This window comes from Brienomyrus brachyistius, chromosome 13 (assembly GCF_023856365.1).
Source record: "Brienomyrus brachyistius isolate T26 chromosome 13, BBRACH_0.4, whole genome shotgun sequence".
Classification (NCBI taxonomy): Eukaryota; Metazoa; Chordata; class Actinopteri; order Osteoglossiformes; family Mormyridae; genus Brienomyrus; species Brienomyrus brachyistius.
In genome coordinates this window covers 8,012,175-8,032,868 of record NC_064545.1, presented here as the reverse complement: position 1 = coordinate 8,032,868, position 20,694 = coordinate 8,012,175, and the positions used below count along the sequence as shown (strand labels likewise).

Here is a 20,694-nt window from a genome sequence, read left to right as displayed (position 1 = left end):
CAACTCGGCTCTAGTAAAATTTACAAAATCTTCACAGGGGCCCGTAGTAAACCTGCTATGCACTTATCTTAATATGGTTGCCCCCCCTCCCCCCTTTTCTGGAGCATGTTTTTTTTCTTCCAAATAAGGATATTCAAATATGGGGCCCAGTTGTAAATCATGGTAATGTGCTGCCATCTAGTGGCTCGGAGTGACATCACACAGGTTTTCACTGACTCCTACAAACGTTTGTTCACTATAGGGTCACTGTAAAATTTGAGGCCAGCTTTCAAACGCTTGTCCCAGACTACGGTAGGTAGCCGGGGTGTCGATCCTGGGAAATGGAGTGCACAAGGCAGGGGACAACTGGAAAGGATGCCAGTCATTTATATGACACAGTAAATTTATTGTAAAAAGAAAATGCTGAATCAAAAACCCAATCAGCAAGTGACGGATCATTATTAATTCATCATGGCTGCCTCAGATGACGACTGTCACCCATCGTCATGGTGATGGGGATTCTGCGAGTTCCGACTGGGTCCGGCTAGACATGCCACCGCTGGTCTCCGAGGACAGCTGACGAGAAGCGGACTCGCTGCTTGTATCCCGTCTCTCTCTGGTCCCCAAAAGCACCTTCCTCCTGGGTCTCTGGGAGGAGGTCAGAAGCAGGGACAGAGTTACCAGCAGAAAGGCTGAGACTGGCGCCCATGTGATCTGTGATGGGCTGGGAATACGTGCCACGATATAAAGGTCAGACTTAGTAAATAGTGCTGGACTGTGGTCCTGGTTTTTAGGTACATTTCATGGTGTAATAAGGGCTCTGAATTACAATATCAAACCATTTACTGGATACAAGTGCAATGATACAGAAAGGTAAAGTGTAAGGATATCAGGTGCTTGGGTGCTGGACACTGGATGGAAATAGATACCAGTCACAGAATTTATCTTTTTACTGTAATTAGCCAAACCTCCCAGTTGTCCCTTTGAGGCATTTTACATGGATGTTTTCTTTCCAGACGCCGGAGGACGGCACCTGCTGATTGGTCAGGCCGCGAGGGTAGCGGGCGATGTCATCTCGCCGGCACTCTGCCTGCTCCCAGTGCTCCTCCCAGTTTCGCCGGCGGTACTCAGATTGCTGGCTCCTGATGCGCTGCAGGATGGCCTGGTTCTGATGGGTCACCAGCCGCATCTGCTCCATCCGTCTGGCCGCATTAAGGCTGGTCAGGTAGAGCCCCATGTAGGGGTCGTTACATGTCAAACATCAGCACTGGACACCCCTGTCTCGGTCACGCAGCTGCACTGACACAACCTTCTGCATCTTCTTACTGAATGAGCTGCTGTGGGGAATCGTACACATTTCAGGGGAGTGAGATGGACACATTATGTTGGTATGAGGAGAATGTCTGCTGGTCACCGGATTTGCTTGTGACTCCCTGATTTTGCAGAGTGGTTGTCACTGAAGTGCTTGTGGCGTGTTTCAGTGCCGCTTAATATTAACCTCCTGACAGCCCCCTACAGCCTAAGTACATAGCAAACAAACCAGCAGAGGTGGATCGTTTCAGAACCAGGAAGTGAAAATCCAGACCAGGATTTAGTTTCCACCAACCATCCATCCATTTCCTTTAACTTTCTATTATATTCAGGGTTGGAGGGGGGGGGGGGGGTCCAGAGCCCCCAGGAAGGTGTCCTCCTTTTGCTGAGTTCTGAAGGATCCTCCCTTTGGGTCCTTTGCAGTCCAACATATCCCAGAATTCACTGCATGGACCTTCGAGTGACACAGCCTTTATACTTGCTGGTTGACTGAAACAAAATCTTTTCTGGATTTTTACTTTCTGGACCTGAAATGTCCACCTCTGCAGACCAGCTTAGCGTTTATATGGGCTGGAAAAACCTGTCCATCAAATCAAATTTATACAGTGTATTTGTGTTATTGATTCTGTACATTTTATCACCGGCCCTGGAATTTATGCACAAAGACTTAAATGTGCAGCATTTATTCTCTTCCCTTGTTACCACAGAGTAGAGAGCCTTGGTGATTGGGGGACCCCCTTGAAAAGCACGTGGGTCTGAAAGGCCCATCTTCACCAGGACTCGGCATCCGACAGGCACCTCCTCACCTGCGCTCAGGATAGTCGTTCCTGTCGTCCACGTATCCCTTAGAGCTCATGATGTCCGCCAGCTTGGAGGACAGGTGCTGATTGTCCCTCTCAATGATGGTCAGCCTCTCCTGCTCCAACTGGCCCACAGTGACCAGAACCAACGCACAGAGATGTAAGCGTCAGTTACTTAGATAGTTATAAGAGCACTTAATATATGTACTGATAAGATATGTGATATAATTCAGGATGTGCATTTCCAACCAAAGGTTTTGCACACAGATTTCCTACATTTGCATGTAACTCACTTAACATTTACTAAAAATACATTCAATCTTCTTTGCTAACAAATAAATGTACAGCATGTTCACCATTTGAGCACCTTTATTAGCAAAAAAGTGTCATATATACATACAGACATTTTGTTGCATTCTTTCTACGTGGGACATTAAACGTTGCTCTGTTTCATGGGAATAACAGGTAACTAGTGCCGTTAAAGTTAAAGGACAGCCTAGAATTTAACAAGCAGCTAATAGGATGTCAGACATGCACTGTTACATACGCTTTCCATGTTATAAAGGAAACTTGTTTTATTTGTGTTATATTTTCATTTGTAGTTGTTCGCTCAACCTTCCAATGCTTAACAAGAATAAATAATCTGCAGTTTATGAAATAAAGGAAAAGTGGTAAAAAGAAAAATGAAACTGTGGCGAGCAAGAACCTTTGACTGGTACCTCATAATCATAGAAATATGTGCATATTACCAAAGCAATATAACTCTGTTTACCCAATATAACCAGGACATGTAGGAGAAAGGTTTCATATTCAGTCCTGCCGAGTGGAGCTATTGTAGTTGGCCTACTTAACCCCAGTAGCTTCAGTCAATGTTCAGCTGAATACATGTGTGACAGACAGTCCCTAATCAGGGGGAAATGCATACGGATGGATGGCTACCATGTAAAATGATAAGGTGTTACCGTCACACAGTAAGGGGCAATGACCGGGTCACGTGACCGGGGCCACGCCCACACGCACCTGCCGCTTTTTTAGTTTCAGCGCCATGTGAGCCGGAGTCCGGATGCCTTTGGTGTCCACCACAGGCACAGCCGTGCTGACCTGGGGAGCGAAACAGCCCTGTCACCTCAAGGGAAGCTACTAGCTATATAACTAACCTACTAACCAATTACAGAAACGCCGAGACGCGTTGTGGTTTATTCAAACAGGAAGCGATGACAGCGCGATTCCAGAACAGAGCAGGAAGCGTTTTATCAAACATCCACACCTGCGGAGAAAAGGGCATGAAGTGCCTGTTACGGAAAATGCAGAACACCCCCACATTTCCCCCGGTAACTGATTTGAAATCATGACGTCACCCGCTGATCTGAAATCATGACGTCACCCGCTACTTCGTGGTTAGACGGCTTCGCTGTCTCTATTTTATATCTTAATGTCTTTAATGTGCTGAGGTAGACAACCCATTTATGTAATAATAATACCTGTCTTTCCGATATTTGTTTATTCGTTAAAGGTATTATTGGAACTATTTAAATTGCTGGTAATAGAGTTTCTTGGGAAAATACAAAAAACTGTAGTGTTTGTGATGCTCGATGTAATATTGTTTATTCTAATTTAATTTAATTGTAGACGAACTTACTCTTCACGTTTATCCAATACTGCTGACAGCGATGTCTTTATACCCATTGAAACATAATCCTGTTCTATTAAAACACCGTGATGCGTGATTTCCTATGTTGACACACATACAGAAACTGCAGGACACCAAACTGGTGATACAAATCTCTTTACATGCAAACAGGTATCTGCATGAATGATCATTCAGCCCTTAATCATACGTTTGTGTATAGATATGAAGCGGGAACATTATTACCTTAAGGATAGAATATATGGTTCGCCCTGCTAAAATACACACACATATAACGTATATTACCAGCGATTTAAATCATTTTAATTATCTTTAAAAACACAGAAACATGGAAAACATGCGACGTTTTCGCATGTGTGGCTTATTTACCTCAAAACTTCCGTAGAAATATTAAAACGCCAGAGAAACCGTATAAATATGAAGTAGCGGATAATATCATAATTTCAAATCAGGACAGGAGGAACATGGGGAACTTAATTTTAATATCTGTTACATCTGCCGAATAGAGGGTATCTGCCGAATAAACGTTTCCTTGTTTGTAGTTAAAACATCTTACTGTGAGGATGCCAATACCTCCTTGGAATATGACAGAGAAGCCACATAGAGACAGCTAAATAAACGACCTCTTTCCGCCTGTTCACAAACTGCACGGAAGTGATAAACTTGTGTTTTGCCACCAGATTGTCCCTCTAATTACCTTCCTTTTACCTTTTTTTACACCTGTATCCAAGTGCCAACATACTATGCAGTCTCCCACCCTACGCACCTTTCTCCTGTGCTGTTCATAGTTGCTCTGGTCCCACTTCTGCTGTATATATTTGTTGGTGGAAGGCTTCAGGGGCTGGTAAGCTCTGTGCATGGTGAGCTGCGGAGCTATTTCTCCCTGACCGAGCAGGACAGTCACTGTCACAGCCTCCCAGCGGGAGGTGCGGTCTGCGGGGGACCGCGCTGGTGGCCGTTACCATGGCGGTGTCCCTGCCCGCTTGTTGCTGTTAGTTGTATTGAATGACAGTGAATTATTAATTGTTTTAAAGGCATATATGTACTTCTTCATAGGCTTGGGGAACATAAATCAACTTATGAGAAGTGATTACAATGGACCGCTCCACATGGCGTGAGGTTAAGCGCGCTGGCAGATATGAAAAAGCCAAGTGAACAATTTTGGTTTATGTATAAAATCGACATATTACAAACATGTATCCATTTCTCTTCCAGTCGCTTATCAAGAGCAGTGTCTCGTATTACTGATTACTCTAACAGCAGGGTTAAACACGAATGCCTACAGCGGGATAAAAAAATTTCCTGGGTGTTCGTAGTTTGTCTATATATTAAAACCGTTTTCTCGTGAAAGGCAACGAATATAAATAGTTTCTCATTGTCCTACGATGCCGCTACTATATTGATCCCCGATGTTATTGATCGCCTCCTCCAACTTGCTCTTTGTAGAGTAAGCTGGCTGTGTTAACTACTGTTAAACTTTATTATGACATTAAGACTTAAGGGAAAACACGTGCACCAGAAGCTACATGCACCGACCACTCTTTATGTGAAATATGCTCGTAAGAAACCATGGGGTTCTACGGTAGTTTCCAGATGCTAATGTCATGGTGTATTACAGAAACATGTGTAAGAAAGTGACACGTGGGAACCAATATTACGAGTAACCATTTTCCCAACGAACTTAATATATTGACGGAGCGCTGCAGAGTGGTTCCTCTGCTTGACGTTGCAGGCCTATGAAAATCGTAGTGTACGTTTTTCGAAATGTCAGATTCGCTACTTCGTTGGAGTGTGGATCAGCTTAACAATAATTTTGGTTTGGAGGCCAGCGATGACATAGTCCAGTAAGTGATCGTTGGTTACCACTTGTTCATTTCGCCATGTCACTAATGTAAATAGGAGGCTATTCTGCCGATTGGCTGGTCAGTCAGACTTTGATTTTGTCGGTTCAGTATTCGGAATTGATTTTTGTCATTATGTAATGTGTTTTGACATACTGATAATCTCCTAATTGTTTATTTTTCCCGGTGGTTACTGATAAACTAAATGAGGAGAGGACTAGAAAATGACAGTGACAACTAGATAATCAGACTTCGCTAGATTGTAAATAAATATGCTATTTTTGTCTTAAGAGTACCGGTTCGTTTTCTTAAGTACACCGCGTATGTGAAAATGAACATGTTTCCATTCACTCTGAACGCTATTTTCTGTTTTGAGTATTTATTGATATATGGGAGTTATACACCGCATTCTTCAGGTTTAGATGGCACTGATGTTGTTGGTACCGGTGTTGTACCCTAAACTGCTCCCCTGACGCCATCGCTCCATTTAAAAGCAAAGTTGCTTCTCCAGAGCAGCAGAAGCGAACGCTCGTTGTAAATTCATTTTCTTGCCCTAAACCAACTGAAAAAAACTCAAAGTAGTTGTTTATTATGCCTTTTACATTCGAACCGTAAGTTATCACTCACAACCTTCTGTAATTCGTCACAAATGTGACGGTAACTTTTTCATTAAAACGCTACAGTAATGCTTTTCTTCTCGACAATGCTCGTCTGTGCAAATACAGTCGCTTTCAGGCGCAAGAAGGGACTGATTTAGTTGAAAGATATTTTTGATACTTATGCTGAATCCATTCTGCTGAAATCTTTCCTGTATTCTGTCGTCGTATAATATAATACGGCGTTTAACGTCATACTCAGCACCGTCACACTTGGAAATGATCTGACATCGATCCACAGACCAAAAGTCAGCAAAATTTCACCATTCACTCTAAACCCCGTGTGCGCAATACAGCTAACAAGTCGTATTGCAAGTCGTCCAGCCATAAGAAAAAGACTCTGGGGGGTGGAAGTTTGGTGCATGTAGCATTTTCCCAGCCAGAGTTAGACAGGGGGGTATTCTGTGGCAGGGTGGCCTGCTATAAAATGCCCCCCCAGCTAGAATCTTTTCCTTATGGCCCAGCCCTAAGTAATTTATACAGCCCAAATAAGGGGTAAATATGAGTATCTGGTGCAGGTTTGGTGCATGTGGGATTTTCCCAGCCAGAGTTAGACAGGGGGGCATTCTGTGGCAAGGTGGCCTGCTTTAATTCCTAAAGCGACTGTATTTGCACAGACGAGCATTGTCGAGAAGAAAAGCATTACTGTAGCTTTTTAATGAAAAAGTTACCGTCACATTTGTGATGAATTACAGGAGGTTATGAATGATAACTTAAGGTTCGAATGTAAAAAGGCATAATAAACAACTACTTTTTTCTTATTACTTTGTTTAGGGCAAGAAAATTAATTTACAGCGAGCGTTCGCTTCTGCTGTTCTGGAGAAGCGACTTTGCCTTTAAATGGAGTGATGACGTCAGGCGAGGTAATCCGTGGTAGGGGGGCAGTTTAGGGCACAACACCGGCACAGCATTAACTGAACTGCCGTGGCCCTGCAGGTACATCCTGTCCATTGAGACCGCGGAGGAGATCACCGAATACGTGGGGGACCTGCTGCAGGGAACAGACGGTAGGAAGAAGGAGTTCATAGATGAGTTACTGCGGAGGTGGCGCCAGTTACGGAGAAATGCGGCTGAAGGTGGAGGGTTCCTGCACCAGAAGAAGGTGCACACAGGTGAGGAGCAGATGTTCAGCAGCAGAGGGGTGTCCGAGAGCCTTGTAAAAGAAAGTAGTTTATTCATGATCACTGGCACTTGTCCGTTACAGAGCCTTCAGGTATGGCCAAAGACTCACTGAAGAAGTCGAAGAGAAAAGGAAGAAACAAGCAGGAGGTGGTGATGGTCAGCGAGCAGCAGCCTGAACCAGAGGAGGTGAAAACGCCCATCGACTTGATGAAGGTTAGGTGCCGGGGGAGGAGAACATTCTGGAAAATGCTCCTAGAAACATCTGAAGGTAGCTGAACTTGCTGTGTTGACACCATCTCAGGCGAAGCAGGCACAGGAGAGCGGCAGCCTTTCCCAAGGGAGGAAGAAGACAAAGTTTGTGAACCTATACGCCAACGAGGGTGAAGATAGGCTTGCCATCCTGCTGCCTGGCCGGCATCCCTGCGAGTGTCTGGCCCAGAAGCATCTGCTGATCAACAACTGCCTGAGCTGTGGGCGCATTGTGTGCCAGCAGGAAGGCTCGGGCCCCTGCCTCTTCTGTGGCAGCTTGGTAAGGTCTGCGAGGTTATGTGGGGCAGGTATGGGGCATGTAGGGACCTGGGGTAAGCACCTTACCTGATGCGACCATTCCGAGAATCCCTTGTGTTTTTACTGTCATATATCATGGGGTAATGTGTGGCACTGGGGGTCGGGACTCTCTGTCTGTGATCAGAAGGTTGCTGGGTCGAATTCCATGGCAAACAGATTTCACCAATGAGAAAGGCCCATAACCTTTGGCTGCTCTTAGTATTATGATTGCATGTTGCTTTAGGTAACAGCATCTGCCAAGGGAATAAGTATCATGTAGCTTCAAGAATTCTGACAAATCGCTCCTTCCTCATTTTTTATGGTGCAACACAATTAGCTCTTACCTCCTGAGGTTTGCCAGCAGGACCCAGGTAATGTCTGCAAGGTCATCATGAAGCTGTCTCTCTTCCAGGTCTGCACCAAAGAGGAGCAGGAGGTTCTGCAGAGGGACTCGAACAAAAGCCAGAAGCTGCTGCGGAAACTCATGGGCGGTAAGAGGCGGAAGAGACGAGGCCGTTAGCGCGGTCAGTAGCAATGTCGTGGTGATGGCATGGCTGTGTGTGTCCTGTGCTTGTGTGGCAGATCGTGGGGTGATGGCCGATGAGGTGGAGAGGGATTGCCTGCCCTCGCAGGAAGCCAGGATGAAGGCCGGGCTGGAGAAGGCTATCCAGCACAAGGAGAAGCTACTGGAGTTTGACAGGAACAGGTAGGTCAGCTGTGCCGCGATCACCTTGCCGTTAGCGTCATGCTAACGGCACGCCAGCGCTCACAGGGCTGTTTGCCGCAGCGTCCGACGGACCCAGGTTCTCGACGACGAAGCCGACTACTTTTCTACCGACTCCAACCAGTGGCTGTCCCCGGGGGAGCGGGAGGCACTACGGAAGCGTGAAGAGGAGCTCCAGCAGCTCCGTCACGCCACCCGCAGAGACAGGAAGATCACGCTGGACTTTGCAGGTCGCCAGGTCCTAGAGGAGGGGGATGATCTTGGGCACTACTACACCAAGTAAGATCTCGGGAGGGGGGCAGAGCATGGCAGCGCTGGGGGGCTCAGATGAGAATTATGTGTGTGTGTGTGTGTGTCTCAGTGGGTTGCTGTTCTTGTGATCAGAAGGTTGCTGGTTCAAATCCCAGGGTCAGCGTGATTTCACCTTAACCCATAGTTGCTCCCGGGACTGGCTGATCCTCTCTCAGTACAGTAGTACATCACACCATAAATGTATACGCTAAATACGTAAATGTCATGTAGGTGCGCATTATGTGTAGTTTTAAGTGTTTTTGCTAATGCTAAGGGCTGCAACTCCTGACAAGTCAGACTGCCCCCCCCCCCCTCCCCGCAAACAGGTTCGATGAAGCTGTTCAGGTTATAAAAAGCGGCGGTCTGACTCAGACCCCCAGGCAGGAACAGACCCAGCATCCCCTGCGAGAACTGGTGAACCCCAACATCACACAGGCGCCTCCTGTGGTGAGTCACCTGACCTGACCCCCCCCCTTTATCTGCCGCCCACCCCTTCCTCCTGACCATGCGTCTCCATATCCCGCGCCGGCAGTGGGTGGAGGTGGGGGCTCGTGAGGCCCACAGGAAGCCAGTCAGAGAGGCTCAGGCCAAGGAGGAGTCACGCGCAATGCTGAGGCTGCAGGACCCCGAGCTGAAGGAGATGGCGGATGATGGTTGGTGCCTCTCCATGCACCAGCCATGGGCCTCGCTGCTCGTGAAGGGCATCAAGAGGTACTGAGATTATGATCATGCGGGCCAGCAGGGGTTGTAGTGGTTCGGAAATCAGTGGGGAAATGTCCCATCAGTTGTGGCCACTTACCTTGAGTGAGACACGCATGAGTGCAGGTCCATAAAATGAACCAGAAAAAGACGGAAGACAGTAAAATTTAGACCAGTATTCAAGATTTGATTATATCATGGACTAAAATCTTGGGTTTTTAAATTGGGTTAAATTCACTGTTTAGTGTAATTGTGAGTTTAGGGGTAGCTTGCTATGGTGCAGCAGCAGTTTCCTCCGGAATATTCACAGTAAATACGCTTCCGGGACAGATTGGCCCTTTAACCACCATCTTCCAGGTTACGGTGCTGTCAGAGCGTGGCAGTGGGGGAGGACTGCCCCCTGGTGTCCACACGGTGTACTGATGGTAGCCGGTATCTCTGTGTAGGGTGGAGGGCCGGACGTGGTACACCCCCCACCGTGGGCGTCTTTGGATTGCGGCAGCCGCCAAGAAACCGACCCCCCAGGAGATCTCCCAGGTGGAGGCCCAGTACTGTCAGTTGTACGGCACAGGTGTGGCCCCACGCTCGTACAGACACACACCCGCACAGGCAGTGACGCTCACTGCGCTTGGCTTGTGAAGGGAACTGCCGGTCGCCCCCATGGTCCTGCACTCACCCTGCCGTCGTCCCATCGGGACGCATGCTGTCTTGCAGATGTGCCGTTCCCCCAGGACTACCCCACGGGCTGCCTGCTGGGCTGTGTCACTCTGGTGGACTGCCTGGCACAGGAGCAGTACAGAGCACAGGTGAGCGTGGCCCCCGAAGGTTGCTTACGAACACACACTGCACACCCCATCTTCTACAGATCACATGCACCGTCTGTCTCCTTTGGGTAGAAAAATGTAAAGAGGCCAGGACTTCTCATAGAATTCTGTAATAATTAATAATAAATATTCAGTTTTGCCAATTGAAAAGGGTTTGATCATGACAAATACAGTGTATTAGAAATGGAGGTACTTTTGCTGGTTTTACTCTTTCGTCAGCAGAGGGAGCTGTAAACCATTTTACTCCTGTAGCAGGCGGCCATGTTCTGCAGGTGTGAGTGCTGTCCTCAGCCATCCTGTAGCCCTGCCCCCCCCCCCGAATCAGGTCACATGACACAGACCTCCTACAAGGACTTCTTGGTGCCCCCAAAGCATTGCTGCTGGATTGACATTTGAGAGTCCGCTTCTTCTGGAAGAGTCAGCCTTCTCCTTGTGTGACCTTCACAGAATAGCGTGTCTCTGTTGAATAAAACGATGCCAGGCTGAAATTCTGAGCCGTGTCAGTTGAAAAGGGCCATTTAGGTGCCTCCGAACAACCCCCCCCCCCCCCCCCAGAAACCTTTAGTAGTCACCAGCAGTGCTGCTGCATCAGTATGTGGCTGCAAACCTGGGTCCGCCGGCTGTCAAAGCTGGTCAGGCTGTTCCCAGTGACCGCATTTCCTGGATGTTATTTACTGGTTTTTATCCAGTGCGACATGCATTTTTGAGAAAGCCGGATGAGCCGATCCCTGCAGTGATTACGGTTAAGGGTCTTGCTCAGGGGCCCGCCAGTGACATCACTCTGCTGACCGTGTGCTGAGGTCCGTGGAGCAGTGCTGTCTGCGTCTGAGGCCTTGATGGTAGGTAGTTGCTGCAGCCTCCCTGAAGCACGTTTGGTGTCTGAAAGCTGATACCCTAATTGTCTGTCAGGGAGAGGCCGGCTTCTGGAAGCTGCTCATTGTCTCCATCCCGCCTCTCTTTCGGTTCCTCAGGAGATGCTCTCATTCTCAGCCATTGTCACCTGTGGTTCAGGCGAGGTGAAGGAGGTGAAGTGGGGGGTGTCTGAATGAAGGTGTAACAGAGTGCTGTTTGCATGCCTGGGCAGGCTGGAGCTGAGCTGTGTCTTGTCCGGGGTGCCAGACAATGGGGACAGGAGGGCAGTGTGGAGGTGCGGGAAGGTGTGCTTTGGAGATGCGTGACACATGTCCCCTGAAAACGGCAGCACTCACCATAGACCTAGGAGCAGGATGACGGTGATGTCATCAGAAGTCTCGTTTAAAGTGTTTTGGACATGAAGCAGGGCTCTGGCTCTTGAAATTAGAGCCAGTAATTGCAGGTGGATTTGCAAAAAATGCTATCGGGTTGTCTCTCTGTCTGTCTCTCTGTCTGTCTGTCTCTCTGTCTGTCTGTCTGTCTCTCTGTCTGTCTGTCTGTCTCTCTCTGTCTGTCTGTCTCTCTCTGTCTGTCTCTCTGTCTGTCTCTCTCTGTCTGTCTGTGTGTGTGTGAGAGAGAGAGTTGCTGTGTGAGTGAGCGAGCAAGCTGCTATCACTTCTGCTCCCCTCCCCTCCTCTTGCTAACGCCTCTCTTCCTGTCCCCTCAGTTCCCTGACACCTGTGAGGAGTCTGCATCGCCGTTCGTCTTCATCTGCACCAGCCCCCAGGAGCTGCTGGTCAAATTTCCCATGAAAGGGAGGCACAAGATCTGTGAGTCCCTACCGCACACACGCACACATTCACACGTGGTTTTAAAAAGCAACACTCTCTGCTCCGGTTTAAGCCGGTCATGTCTGTGTGGTTAAGTCTATCGCCAGATAGGCAGAGACCAGTGAACTAGTGCCTCCTTTCTACCAACATGGAGCTGCTGCTGGTGCTGGGCTGGTTCTCACTGCCCACGTTTCCACTGGTTTCAAAAAAGAACCGAACGGAAATGTTATGTAGGTGGAAATGAAAGTAAAGGTTAATCTGTATTTTGTTTTTTTTTTTATTTATTTTGACCAGTTTTTACAACAAAAAAAAAAGTTTTCAGAGTATGACTCATTGCACTCTGTCTGCATTGACTTTTGTCTCTTTAAAGGCTCCGCCGTCTATGCGTGTGAGTGAGTTTATTCTCGCTCGCTGTTTCACCTTTTGTCCTTTTAAGGATTGTGCAGTAAAATGCTAAAAATTGAACTTTGCTGTCCGCTTCATGATCTCTTTGCCACTCAAGCGTCACAATGTTTTATTTATTCGACCTGCAACATAGTTATACTTAAAGTTTAAATATGTTTAACAATAATTGAATCCATCCAGCAGATCGATCTTTCATTTTTCGCAGAATAAAGAAAACAGTGTAACATTATTCCACCAATAAGCTGGCAAGTTGTTTCACTGCTGGCCCTGGCAATATTAGACAAAACTATATTGGTTATGGATTAAACATTCTGAATATATGGGATAAAAATATATATATAGATATAAAAATCCAGCACCAGCTCCACGTAGGTGGAAATGAGGCATAGGAGCCATGGCTGAAATGGAAACCAGAACAGCCTGTGATTCGCCTGAGGGGTCGGGGACTCCCCAGTGGCGATCTGTCCCTCAGTGGGCTGGTTTGCTTGGAGGTGTGGCCTGTAAGCACCTCAAGGCGTCAGACACGATGGCACGTTCATTGAGTTTTAGCAAGATATTGAACTGTTATGGAATTATGGATTTTCCTCAGCCTGCTGCTGAATATTGTAATGAATGTTTTACTGTCCATCTCAATCCACGCTGACCCTCCCTGACCTTGAAAGGTCACTGGTAGTGTCACAGTGAGGCTCAGTTTTGCAGAGACAAGGTCAGCCTGCTCCATCACAGTAAAGAAGCCCCACCTTCTGTCTTTTCTGATGCTCAGACGTGAACTAGAAGGTGCTGTAATCCTGAGCCACCATCACCCCACCTTGGCCCCATGGTCTCTGTGGTCAGAATATTTGTCAGCAGCTCTCCACCAGATGGCAGAGCCGGCATAAGAGGGGCAGGTGATCACTCTCTGTCACGGGTGGCTCGGCGGGTTAGGGCACTGTGCCTGTGATCGGAAGGTTGGCAGTCCAAATCCCAGGGTCGGCAGAGTGATTTCACTGTTGGGCCCTTGAGCCCAATTGCTCCAGGGTCTGTCTGACTCTATTCCAAAATGACATACATCTGACAAACAAAGCGTCTGCTGAGTAAATAAAAATATAAAATGTAAAAGAAAGTGGCATGTGTCAGTAGCAGCTGTAGCAGAAAGGATACAGTGCCTTTAATAGTGGTAACCAGTATTAATCAAGCCTGTGTGTGTGAGAGAGAGAGAGAGAGAGAGAGAGAGAGAGACACGTGCACCACATCTGTCCTTTTTGGTGCAACCATCTGTAGGAAAAACCAATTCATCTCAAGGACAAAGGGGAGTTTGAGATGGGGGCGGGGGCAGGTTTTATTTCAGGTATTTTCCCTTAGACGGGAAAAAGATGCAGTTTCACTGAAGCCTGCAAAAATGCCCCCAGGTCCCCAGTCCTTAGATCCATGTGGCAGGTGGGGTCTGGGTGTGAAAAGGTGCCAAAACATTGGCAGGATTCAACTTTGGGGGTGGAGCAATGTGTGCAGGGCTCTCAGCCAATCACACTGAACCTCAGGGCTCTTGAGATCCGTCTTGCCAACCAATTGGATGAGTGCGTGGGCATCCCGGGCGCCGCCTCGCTGGCCAGTCAGAAGGACCCTGACTCAGCAGCCGAACCCACCCACACAGCCTGCACTGTCAGCAGCTCTGTCGCCTGCAGCCTCCTGGCATGCTGGAGGAAGACGGATCTCCATCCCAGCTTCTGCAGGACGTCTCCCGTGGCTCCTCACAGCACTTCCTTCTGGAAAGGTCTCATGCAGGAAAAGCATCGCGCAGGGCTGTCCTGTCCTCTGTCATTACTGCTTGAGCTGTTAGCTGAGTCTTACCTGCAGCAGGACACAGCCAGACCTCCAACTTGGGTCCCTGTGATTGCTACAGCAGCAGCTCCCTTCTGGGCTCTGAGCTACTGGCTCACAATCCACTGTGATGTGCCTGGATGCCACTATGCCCTGTCTTTCCTGGGTGGTGTGGGGTTTCAGGTCTGGGATCAGCAGAATGATGTCACCATTAGCGCCCCTAAGCAAGGCCCTTAACCCCCCCCCCCCCCCCCCCAAAATTGCTCCAGGGACTGGAGGGACAGAATCCTGCTATGTCACTAGGGATAAGTGTCAGCTAAAAATAAGTATAATGTTCAGCTGGCGCTGGGCCGGTTGGACCTGTCGGGACGTCTGATCATATGACCCAGAGCAGCTAGACTGCTGTTTTAGGCTGGACTGTCTTCTTGGCAAGAGAATCCTGTGTACTTTGCTCAACATAGAGTGTACACGGTCTTAAACTTGCTCTGCATCTCGATTTTCATTCTAAACGCCTCAGAAGACGTTTTAGTGAGATGTCAGCTAGTTTCTTTATCGATCCTTTGAGAGTCCGGGCGATCTGTGTTGTTTTAATCCTGATTTATCTGCCTCAGGCGCTGAATGATTTACAGCCTGCCTACATGTCTGAGGGACTGATGGCTATGATGTCAGGGTGAAGGAATGCCAAAGTCTCCGGGGACGACGGCGGGGCCCCCCCAGGGGAAAGAGACACCCCAGCCGACTGTCAGATGCTTTGTTGTCCAGGGTTGCAGATGAAGATTAGAATTGGGACACTTGAGCCCTTATGTCTGTAAAACATGGCAGTTTGACTTTGTCGTGATCCATGTGATGGCAAACTGTGTGGGTGGGCTCCTCCCAACTTAGAGTGGCAAGTGCTGAACCTGCTGGACTGCAGAGGTATCGGGCTGACAGGTGTTCTGTTTAATAACGCCCCCTTCCCCCACATCTCTCTCTCACAGGGAAGCTCGACAGCCAGTATCACCAAGGAGCGAAGAAGGGGTTAATGAAGAGCTGAGCAGCCGCGTGACCCTGGGGGGGCGGTAGGGTCAGGGGTCACCACAGGGACGACCACCAGAATCGTTCCAGCCTACTGCATTACAGGAGGGGGGCAGGACTGCCACTGGACCAGAAAATACCAGCATCGGCCATCCCCTGTGGGATTTTGCACCGAGCTGGGCTATACCAACCACTCTCTTGTGGAGGGGAATTTATTCCAGGAGGAAGCACATCTTAGTGTTCTGTGACTCGCCGGGTACACCGGTGACTCAGTATTCTGGAAACTTCTGTGTAGTATAAAATTAATTAAATTGGCACAGATATATATATATATATAAATCTGTATATTTGAAAACATTGTACGTGTTTTTCATTGAACTCAATTTGATCCTTTTTTCCTTGCTCCATGCTTCAATTGTTCCGTCAGTAGGAGGTGCTCTGTTCCAGGGTGTATTGACATACGCTCAGCGGAGTCCGAGGACTAGAGTCCCTCTGCAGGACTTCCCCTTCTTCTACTAGGCCTGCTGACCTCTACAGACCACCTGATCGCACCTGCCAGTCCGTCTGGGGAGATGCTTAAATATATAAAGCATTATTTCTGTTTCGTGCAAACCACAATACTGAACAACAAAAGGTCACATTAAAACAAAAAAAATTGAAATTAGAGAAGTAAAAGGTGTGTATTGCCTGTCACATCATCACAGTGGGGGCTGGGGGTGGGTGGCTCACCCCCCTGTTTACTTTGGTGCCTTGTATGCGGTTAGTCAATGACTTGCCATGTTAGAGGTGATGTTGCTCTGTTGGTGATGAGGGGTGCAGTAACACCCCTGGCCTCTAGGGTGAACCACAGCTGGCACATCCTGATGGAGCTCAGGGAATTATTTTCACTTTCCTTATATTGACCATCTGTGACCTTCTCTTTTTTTTTCTTGATCAGCTGTAAAACACTTGGCGATGTGTCTCATTCTTGTGACGACGTGAAACCGTGTTAGATTAAATTAGACATTGATTGATTGACTGAGTGACGTATTGATTGACGCATAGATCAACCAAACAAAGGCACAGTCTAGCCTGCTCTCATGTAGAGGTGGAGGGGCTCTCTGTGCACGCAAGTAAAAAGCTATCAAGTATAGTCCTGTTTATGCCGTACCCCCCTTTCCCCACAAGGCACTCAAGGTGGCCTGCACCCCCCCCCCTTTTGACTGACTGCTCATATACCTTCTTTCCAGCGACTTCCCTAATGTTAATGTCCTGAGCCCCGCCCTCCAAGGTCATGCAACCTTTCGTGGTGTTCGGCCAAGTGAGCCTACCCTGCTGGCCGCTCTATTGATTCATCGCTCGCTCTGTCGATATCTTTAAATATTTGTCATTCCTGTGCAGCATGCCGCCAACATTCCCGGAAGCTCACAGTCACTGTGTCAGAAAGCAGATTCCGTAGTAAAATATATGTCATGTGACATTGCGCTTGTAGATAAATCACACAAGTTATAATGTTACAGCTCTTAGATATACTAGCTTGCTCCGCCCTACAATTAAATACAATCCTCATCAGCAAATAAATTGCCTAAATTTTATAAACATTGTTGACTTGAGGTTAGTTATAGGGAACGGTCAATGTAAATAAATCTCTACAGACTGATGATCCAAAGATCTCGCCTATTTTGTCCGTCTTCCTTTTTGACGATTTGGTGGGTTTCAATGTAGGTAAGCATGTGGGTGGAGATTCTGGCAGAGGCAAAGGTAAGAGGTTCCCCCACCCAGTGTGAGCCGATATATCCTCCATGTAGGCCGATGTGAAACCTGTCCACTGCACTTTATTTATATATATATATATATATATATATATATATATATATATATATATATATATATATATATATATATATATATATATATATATATATGCATTATGCTATGTCAGGACACTGTTTATAGTGAAATAATACTCCACTTAACTACTACCAGACATTGTAAAATAATTCAGAATTTTATGGTCAGAATCAAACATGAAATATTTTCCTCCAAATTCCTCTCGACATTTTAAACATTTCAAATGTCCCCTGAGGAAAATGAAACGGCAGTGAATACAGCTGGCTTTGTAGTAGCTGACTGATACATTAGGTAATATATTCGTTTAGTTAACCTTATGCGTATTTATCAGCTTTTAAAGGTGCTGTTTGGCAGTGCTCCTGGTTAATATTCTATGTGGAAATGCTGCGTGCGCGTCATCCTTATAATACAAGCGATTTGGACATTGCCATACATCCCACACAGGGATCCAGTCCGGGTTGTGCGCCGCGCCGGACTCCGCTCCAGCTTCAGGTTACTCCGTTCCGGGGTTTGTCGGCGTCCCGCTGCTGGCTGGTTACATTGTATCAGGCTCCCGACACCGAGCTACACAAACAGCCATCGGGATAGATTCGGCGCCGCGGCCGGACGAACAGAGTCACGGGTTTGGGGTTCACTTCTGAACCCGGGGGGGACTTAACTATCTTGGGCCGGGAGGCCGCAGAGCCTGGCTAGGAAGCCCAGCGCGCAGAATTCCCCTTTTAACCGGCATTTTTTGGACGGGATCTCCGGCGTGCGATGGCTGCAGCCCAGTGAGGCGGCCTCCTCCTTCCCTTCCTCCTCCTCCTCCCCCGCCGCTGGATAAGGTACCTCAGGAGCGGGTTCGTTCGTATTTATTCCGAAGGAAGGAGGGAGTAAACCGACGCCGAACGGTGCGGCCCGTTTCTTTCGCCGCTCCCGGATCTATGGAGTGCACTTAACGGCTCGCCGGACCGGACCGGGCGGCGCGAGTGAGGTACGTAGAGGAGCTACTGCAGGAATGTCTTTCTCTCTGCTGCGGGGGGAGGCTAGGCGGCTAAGCGGGTTAGCAGGCTAAGCGGGTTAGCCGGCGTCTGCACGCCAAGCCGAGCCGTGGAGCCCTTTGTCTGTGGGAAACCGAGCTCGGCCTTCGCGGTTCGGCCCGGTTAGCCCCGCTCCGGGTTTTCTGGAACCCACGCAGTTTTCTTGAGGCTTGTGAGGAACCGCGGAGGAGGGGGCCCGAACTCGCCGCCTCCTTCACGGTCGCTCCCGGAGGACGTGCGGCTCGGCTAGCTTAGCTTAGCGCGCTAGCACGTTAGCATGCTAGCCGGGAGTCTGCCCGGCGAACAACGTGCCCGTCAAGGCACCTCGGCATCCGGAGCCTTTGAGGCTGAAAATGCGATGGACCGTTGGAGCTTGTTTACTGATGTACGTGTGTATCAGTGTATTTTAGTAAATACCCGTGTGGGGATGTATTTTCTATCATTTACGCATTGAAATCAAAAGCTCACACTCTCTGTCCTGCTAGGTCCACTCGACGTCCGTGTCAATCCATGGCACCGAGCTGGTGGACCGCGGTTAAACCAATCATGGATTTATGAGTGAAAAAATACGGTTAAGCGGCATCTTTTGGAGGAGGAGTTTGCATGTCCATACCGACCGCAGAGGGGTTAAATACTGTAAATGACCCGCTTGCTTTAATAATAATAATAAAAATAATAATAATAATACCCAAAATAAATCCTCCGGCCCGGTAAGTGTTTGCGTTCCACCTGCAGCCTCGCGGGGTCAGTGGCAGGTTTGCACCCCCCCCGGACGGCCGTGAAGGGCTCTTTTATTTGGAAATGATAATGGTGATCCCCCTTTAATGGGCTCTGTTCAGTACCCTGATTTTTGCCTCTTTACTATATATGGATGCATTTGTGCCAGAACTCCAGCGCAGTTAAACCCACAACCCCCCATAATACGTTTTCAGTCCAAGTGTGACTTAAATGTTATTGTTCCATCAGCCTGTAATCCCACATCTGAAAACGTAATTGTTAACAAAAAAAAACATAATCCGGACCGTCTCACCCGTTCGAGACATCTGGACGTGATTGAGGCTTGACAGCCCCATAAATACTGGCTCTCCATGTAATTGGCACCATGACCTGTTTGAGCTGCTCACGTGTGATCCAGAGGCAGTAAGTGACACGTGAGCTGATGCTCCATCAGCAGAAGTCTCCCCAGCCCGATCTGCCCAAAGCTTACCCGTTTTACAGGGCAGTGCCTGTAAATCGTCGACCAGATGGAAAAAAGGGCAGTTGAATAGAAATTATATTTGCATTCTGTGGTTTCAGTAGTTAGTATTTCACTTTGTCTCATGGTTAAATTAGTTGCTGATGTTTGTAATTTTCTTATAGATATTCTTGCAATAATGCTTTTGGTAAACCTGTAAAAAAAAAAAAAGTGCTGTAAAAATTGCTGCTCGGTCATTCCTGAAGGTGACGTGGAACGCATTTATTCAGCATCTAAAAACAACCACTCAGTCAGGCAGAAGGTAATTAGGTGTGATAGAGCTAGTAAACAATGTTCTTTGTGTTTACCTTTTCTGATTAACATTGCAAGCATGAATTTGCTGCCTTTGTCTTGCTAATGGCTGGCGGGCGGTGCTGCTGGGTTATTGTTTTAGTGCTTTCCAGGTGTGATCTTAATGCATTTCTGAAGTGTGGTTGCTCCCCTTGGGGGGTCCCTGACTTCTGTGAGTTTTTTTTTTTTTTTTTTTAATGTTTTTCTCAAGACCCGGACAGCCTATCAGACGCGCATGATTTAAAGCGGCTAATTCTGGATGCCACGTTTTGAGGTGGTGGGGTTTGTAGTAGGCTTCCGTTTCCGCTATGGAGATTCCATGAACGTGCAGTCTTGGTTTTACTGGCGGTAGCACGCAGGGTCCCCAGCTCTTGCTGCGATTGGCTAACGGGAGCTTAAATCTGGCAGGTTACAATCTGGGGATTACATCGTTAGCCCTGTGAAACCATGAGTCTGTCGCGGCGCTCTTCAGGAATGGCGGGGGTAAACGCTGCCTGTGATTTGGCCTGCTGCTCTGGCAGCTGATAAATGTCGTGCTCCTCCGGGGAGCAGAGATAAGGGCCTGGCATACGTGACTTCCCTGTGATGCTCCTTTGTGCAGATTGTAGCTCTGACTCTGCTGTTCTTCAGCTCCTCTGACCTAGAAGGCATCCTTTTCTTTTTTTAGGATTAGTATTTTAGCATTGGTGTTTCTGCTTGTATTTAAGGCCTCTGGGGGGCTGCAGTGTGTAGGGTTTTGGAGAACGTGCTTGGCTCAGCCTGAAACAGGTTTCGTGTGAAACGCCGTGGTCTTCATGGCCCCTTTGCAGTGTTTAACCCATCGTTCTCTGCCAATCGGAGCCACCCTCCTATCTTGCTTGGTGTGTGTGTGTGAATGTGAGAGAGACCCCCGTCTGTTGTTCGCCAGCCCCAGAAAGGCGACACGTCGAGGCGACTGCTTCATCTCGAGGGGGTTTCGGTCTTCATAGATGCTGCACTTTG

The 20,694-nt window shown here is 48.0% G+C and overlaps 3 protein-coding genes across 4 annotated transcripts in view; 2 read left to right on the top strand and 1 right to left on the bottom strand.

Annotated features, from left to right (window-relative positions):
• Positions 1–347: 347 nt before the first annotated feature.
• On the bottom strand, positions 348–4,689 carry si:ch211-284k5.2 (uncharacterized). Its single transcript, XM_048973533.1, has 5 exons — positions 4,505–4,689; positions 3,111–3,191; positions 2,097–2,215; positions 1,013–1,196; positions 348–627 (listed from the first exon to the last, which is right to left on the bottom strand). The coding sequence occupies exons 1-5, from the start codon at positions 4,595–4,597 to the stop codon at positions 484–486; spliced, it is 621 nt and encodes a 206-aa protein (XP_048829490.1). The 5' UTR covers positions 4,598–4,689; the 3' UTR covers positions 348–483.
• Positions 4,690–5,401: 712 nt separating this feature from the next.
• Positions 5,402–15,682, top strand: trip4 (thyroid hormone receptor interactor 4). Its single transcript, XM_048973490.1, has 13 exons — positions 5,402–5,582; positions 7,172–7,347; positions 7,440–7,570; positions 7,659–7,886; positions 8,316–8,394; positions 8,486–8,609; positions 8,691–8,906; positions 9,245–9,365; positions 9,451–9,629; positions 10,064–10,188; positions 10,332–10,423; positions 12,021–12,123; positions 15,303–15,682. Exons 1-13 carry the CDS (start codon positions 5,503–5,505, stop codon positions 15,356–15,358), a joined length of 1,710 nt encoding a protein of 569 aa, XP_048829447.1. The 5' UTR covers positions 5,402–5,502; the 3' UTR covers positions 15,359–15,682.
• Positions 15,683–17,653: 1,971 nt separating this feature from the next.
• The window catches only part of znf609a (zinc finger protein 609a), a 56,948-nt gene continuing 53,907 nt past the window's right edge, over positions 17,654–20,694 (top strand). For both annotated transcript variants that reach the window (XM_048973456.1, XM_048973457.1), the window contains exon 1: positions 17,654–18,142. The gene's annotated coding sequence lies outside the window, so the exon portion shown is untranslated. The remainder of the gene's footprint in view (positions 18,143–20,694) is intronic.

Coding starts and splice junctions, on each gene's coding strand:
- si:ch211-284k5.2 (XM_048973533.1), bottom strand. CDS start 4,597: ATGCACAGAGCTTACCAGCCCCTGAAGCCTTCCACCAACAAATATATA. Junction 3,192..4,504: donor ATGAACAGCACAGGAGAAAG/GTGCGTAGGGTG, acceptor TTCGCTCCCCAG/GTCAGCACGGCTGTGCCTGT. Junction 2,216..3,110: donor TGAAACTAAAAAAGCGGCAG/GTGCGTGTGGGC, acceptor ACTGTGGGCCAG/TTGGAGCAGGAGAGGCTGAC.
- trip4 (XM_048973490.1), top strand. CDS start 5,503: ATGTCAGATTCGCTACTTCGTTGGAGTGTGGATCAGCTTAACAATAAT. Junction 8,907..9,244: donor CTTGGGCACTACTACACCAA/GTAAGATCTCGG, acceptor CCCCGCAAACAG/GTTCGATGAAGCTGTTCAGG. Junction 12,124..15,302: donor GAAAGGGAGGCACAAGATCT/GTGAGTCCCTAC, acceptor TCTCTCTCACAG/GGAAGCTCGACAGCCAGTAT.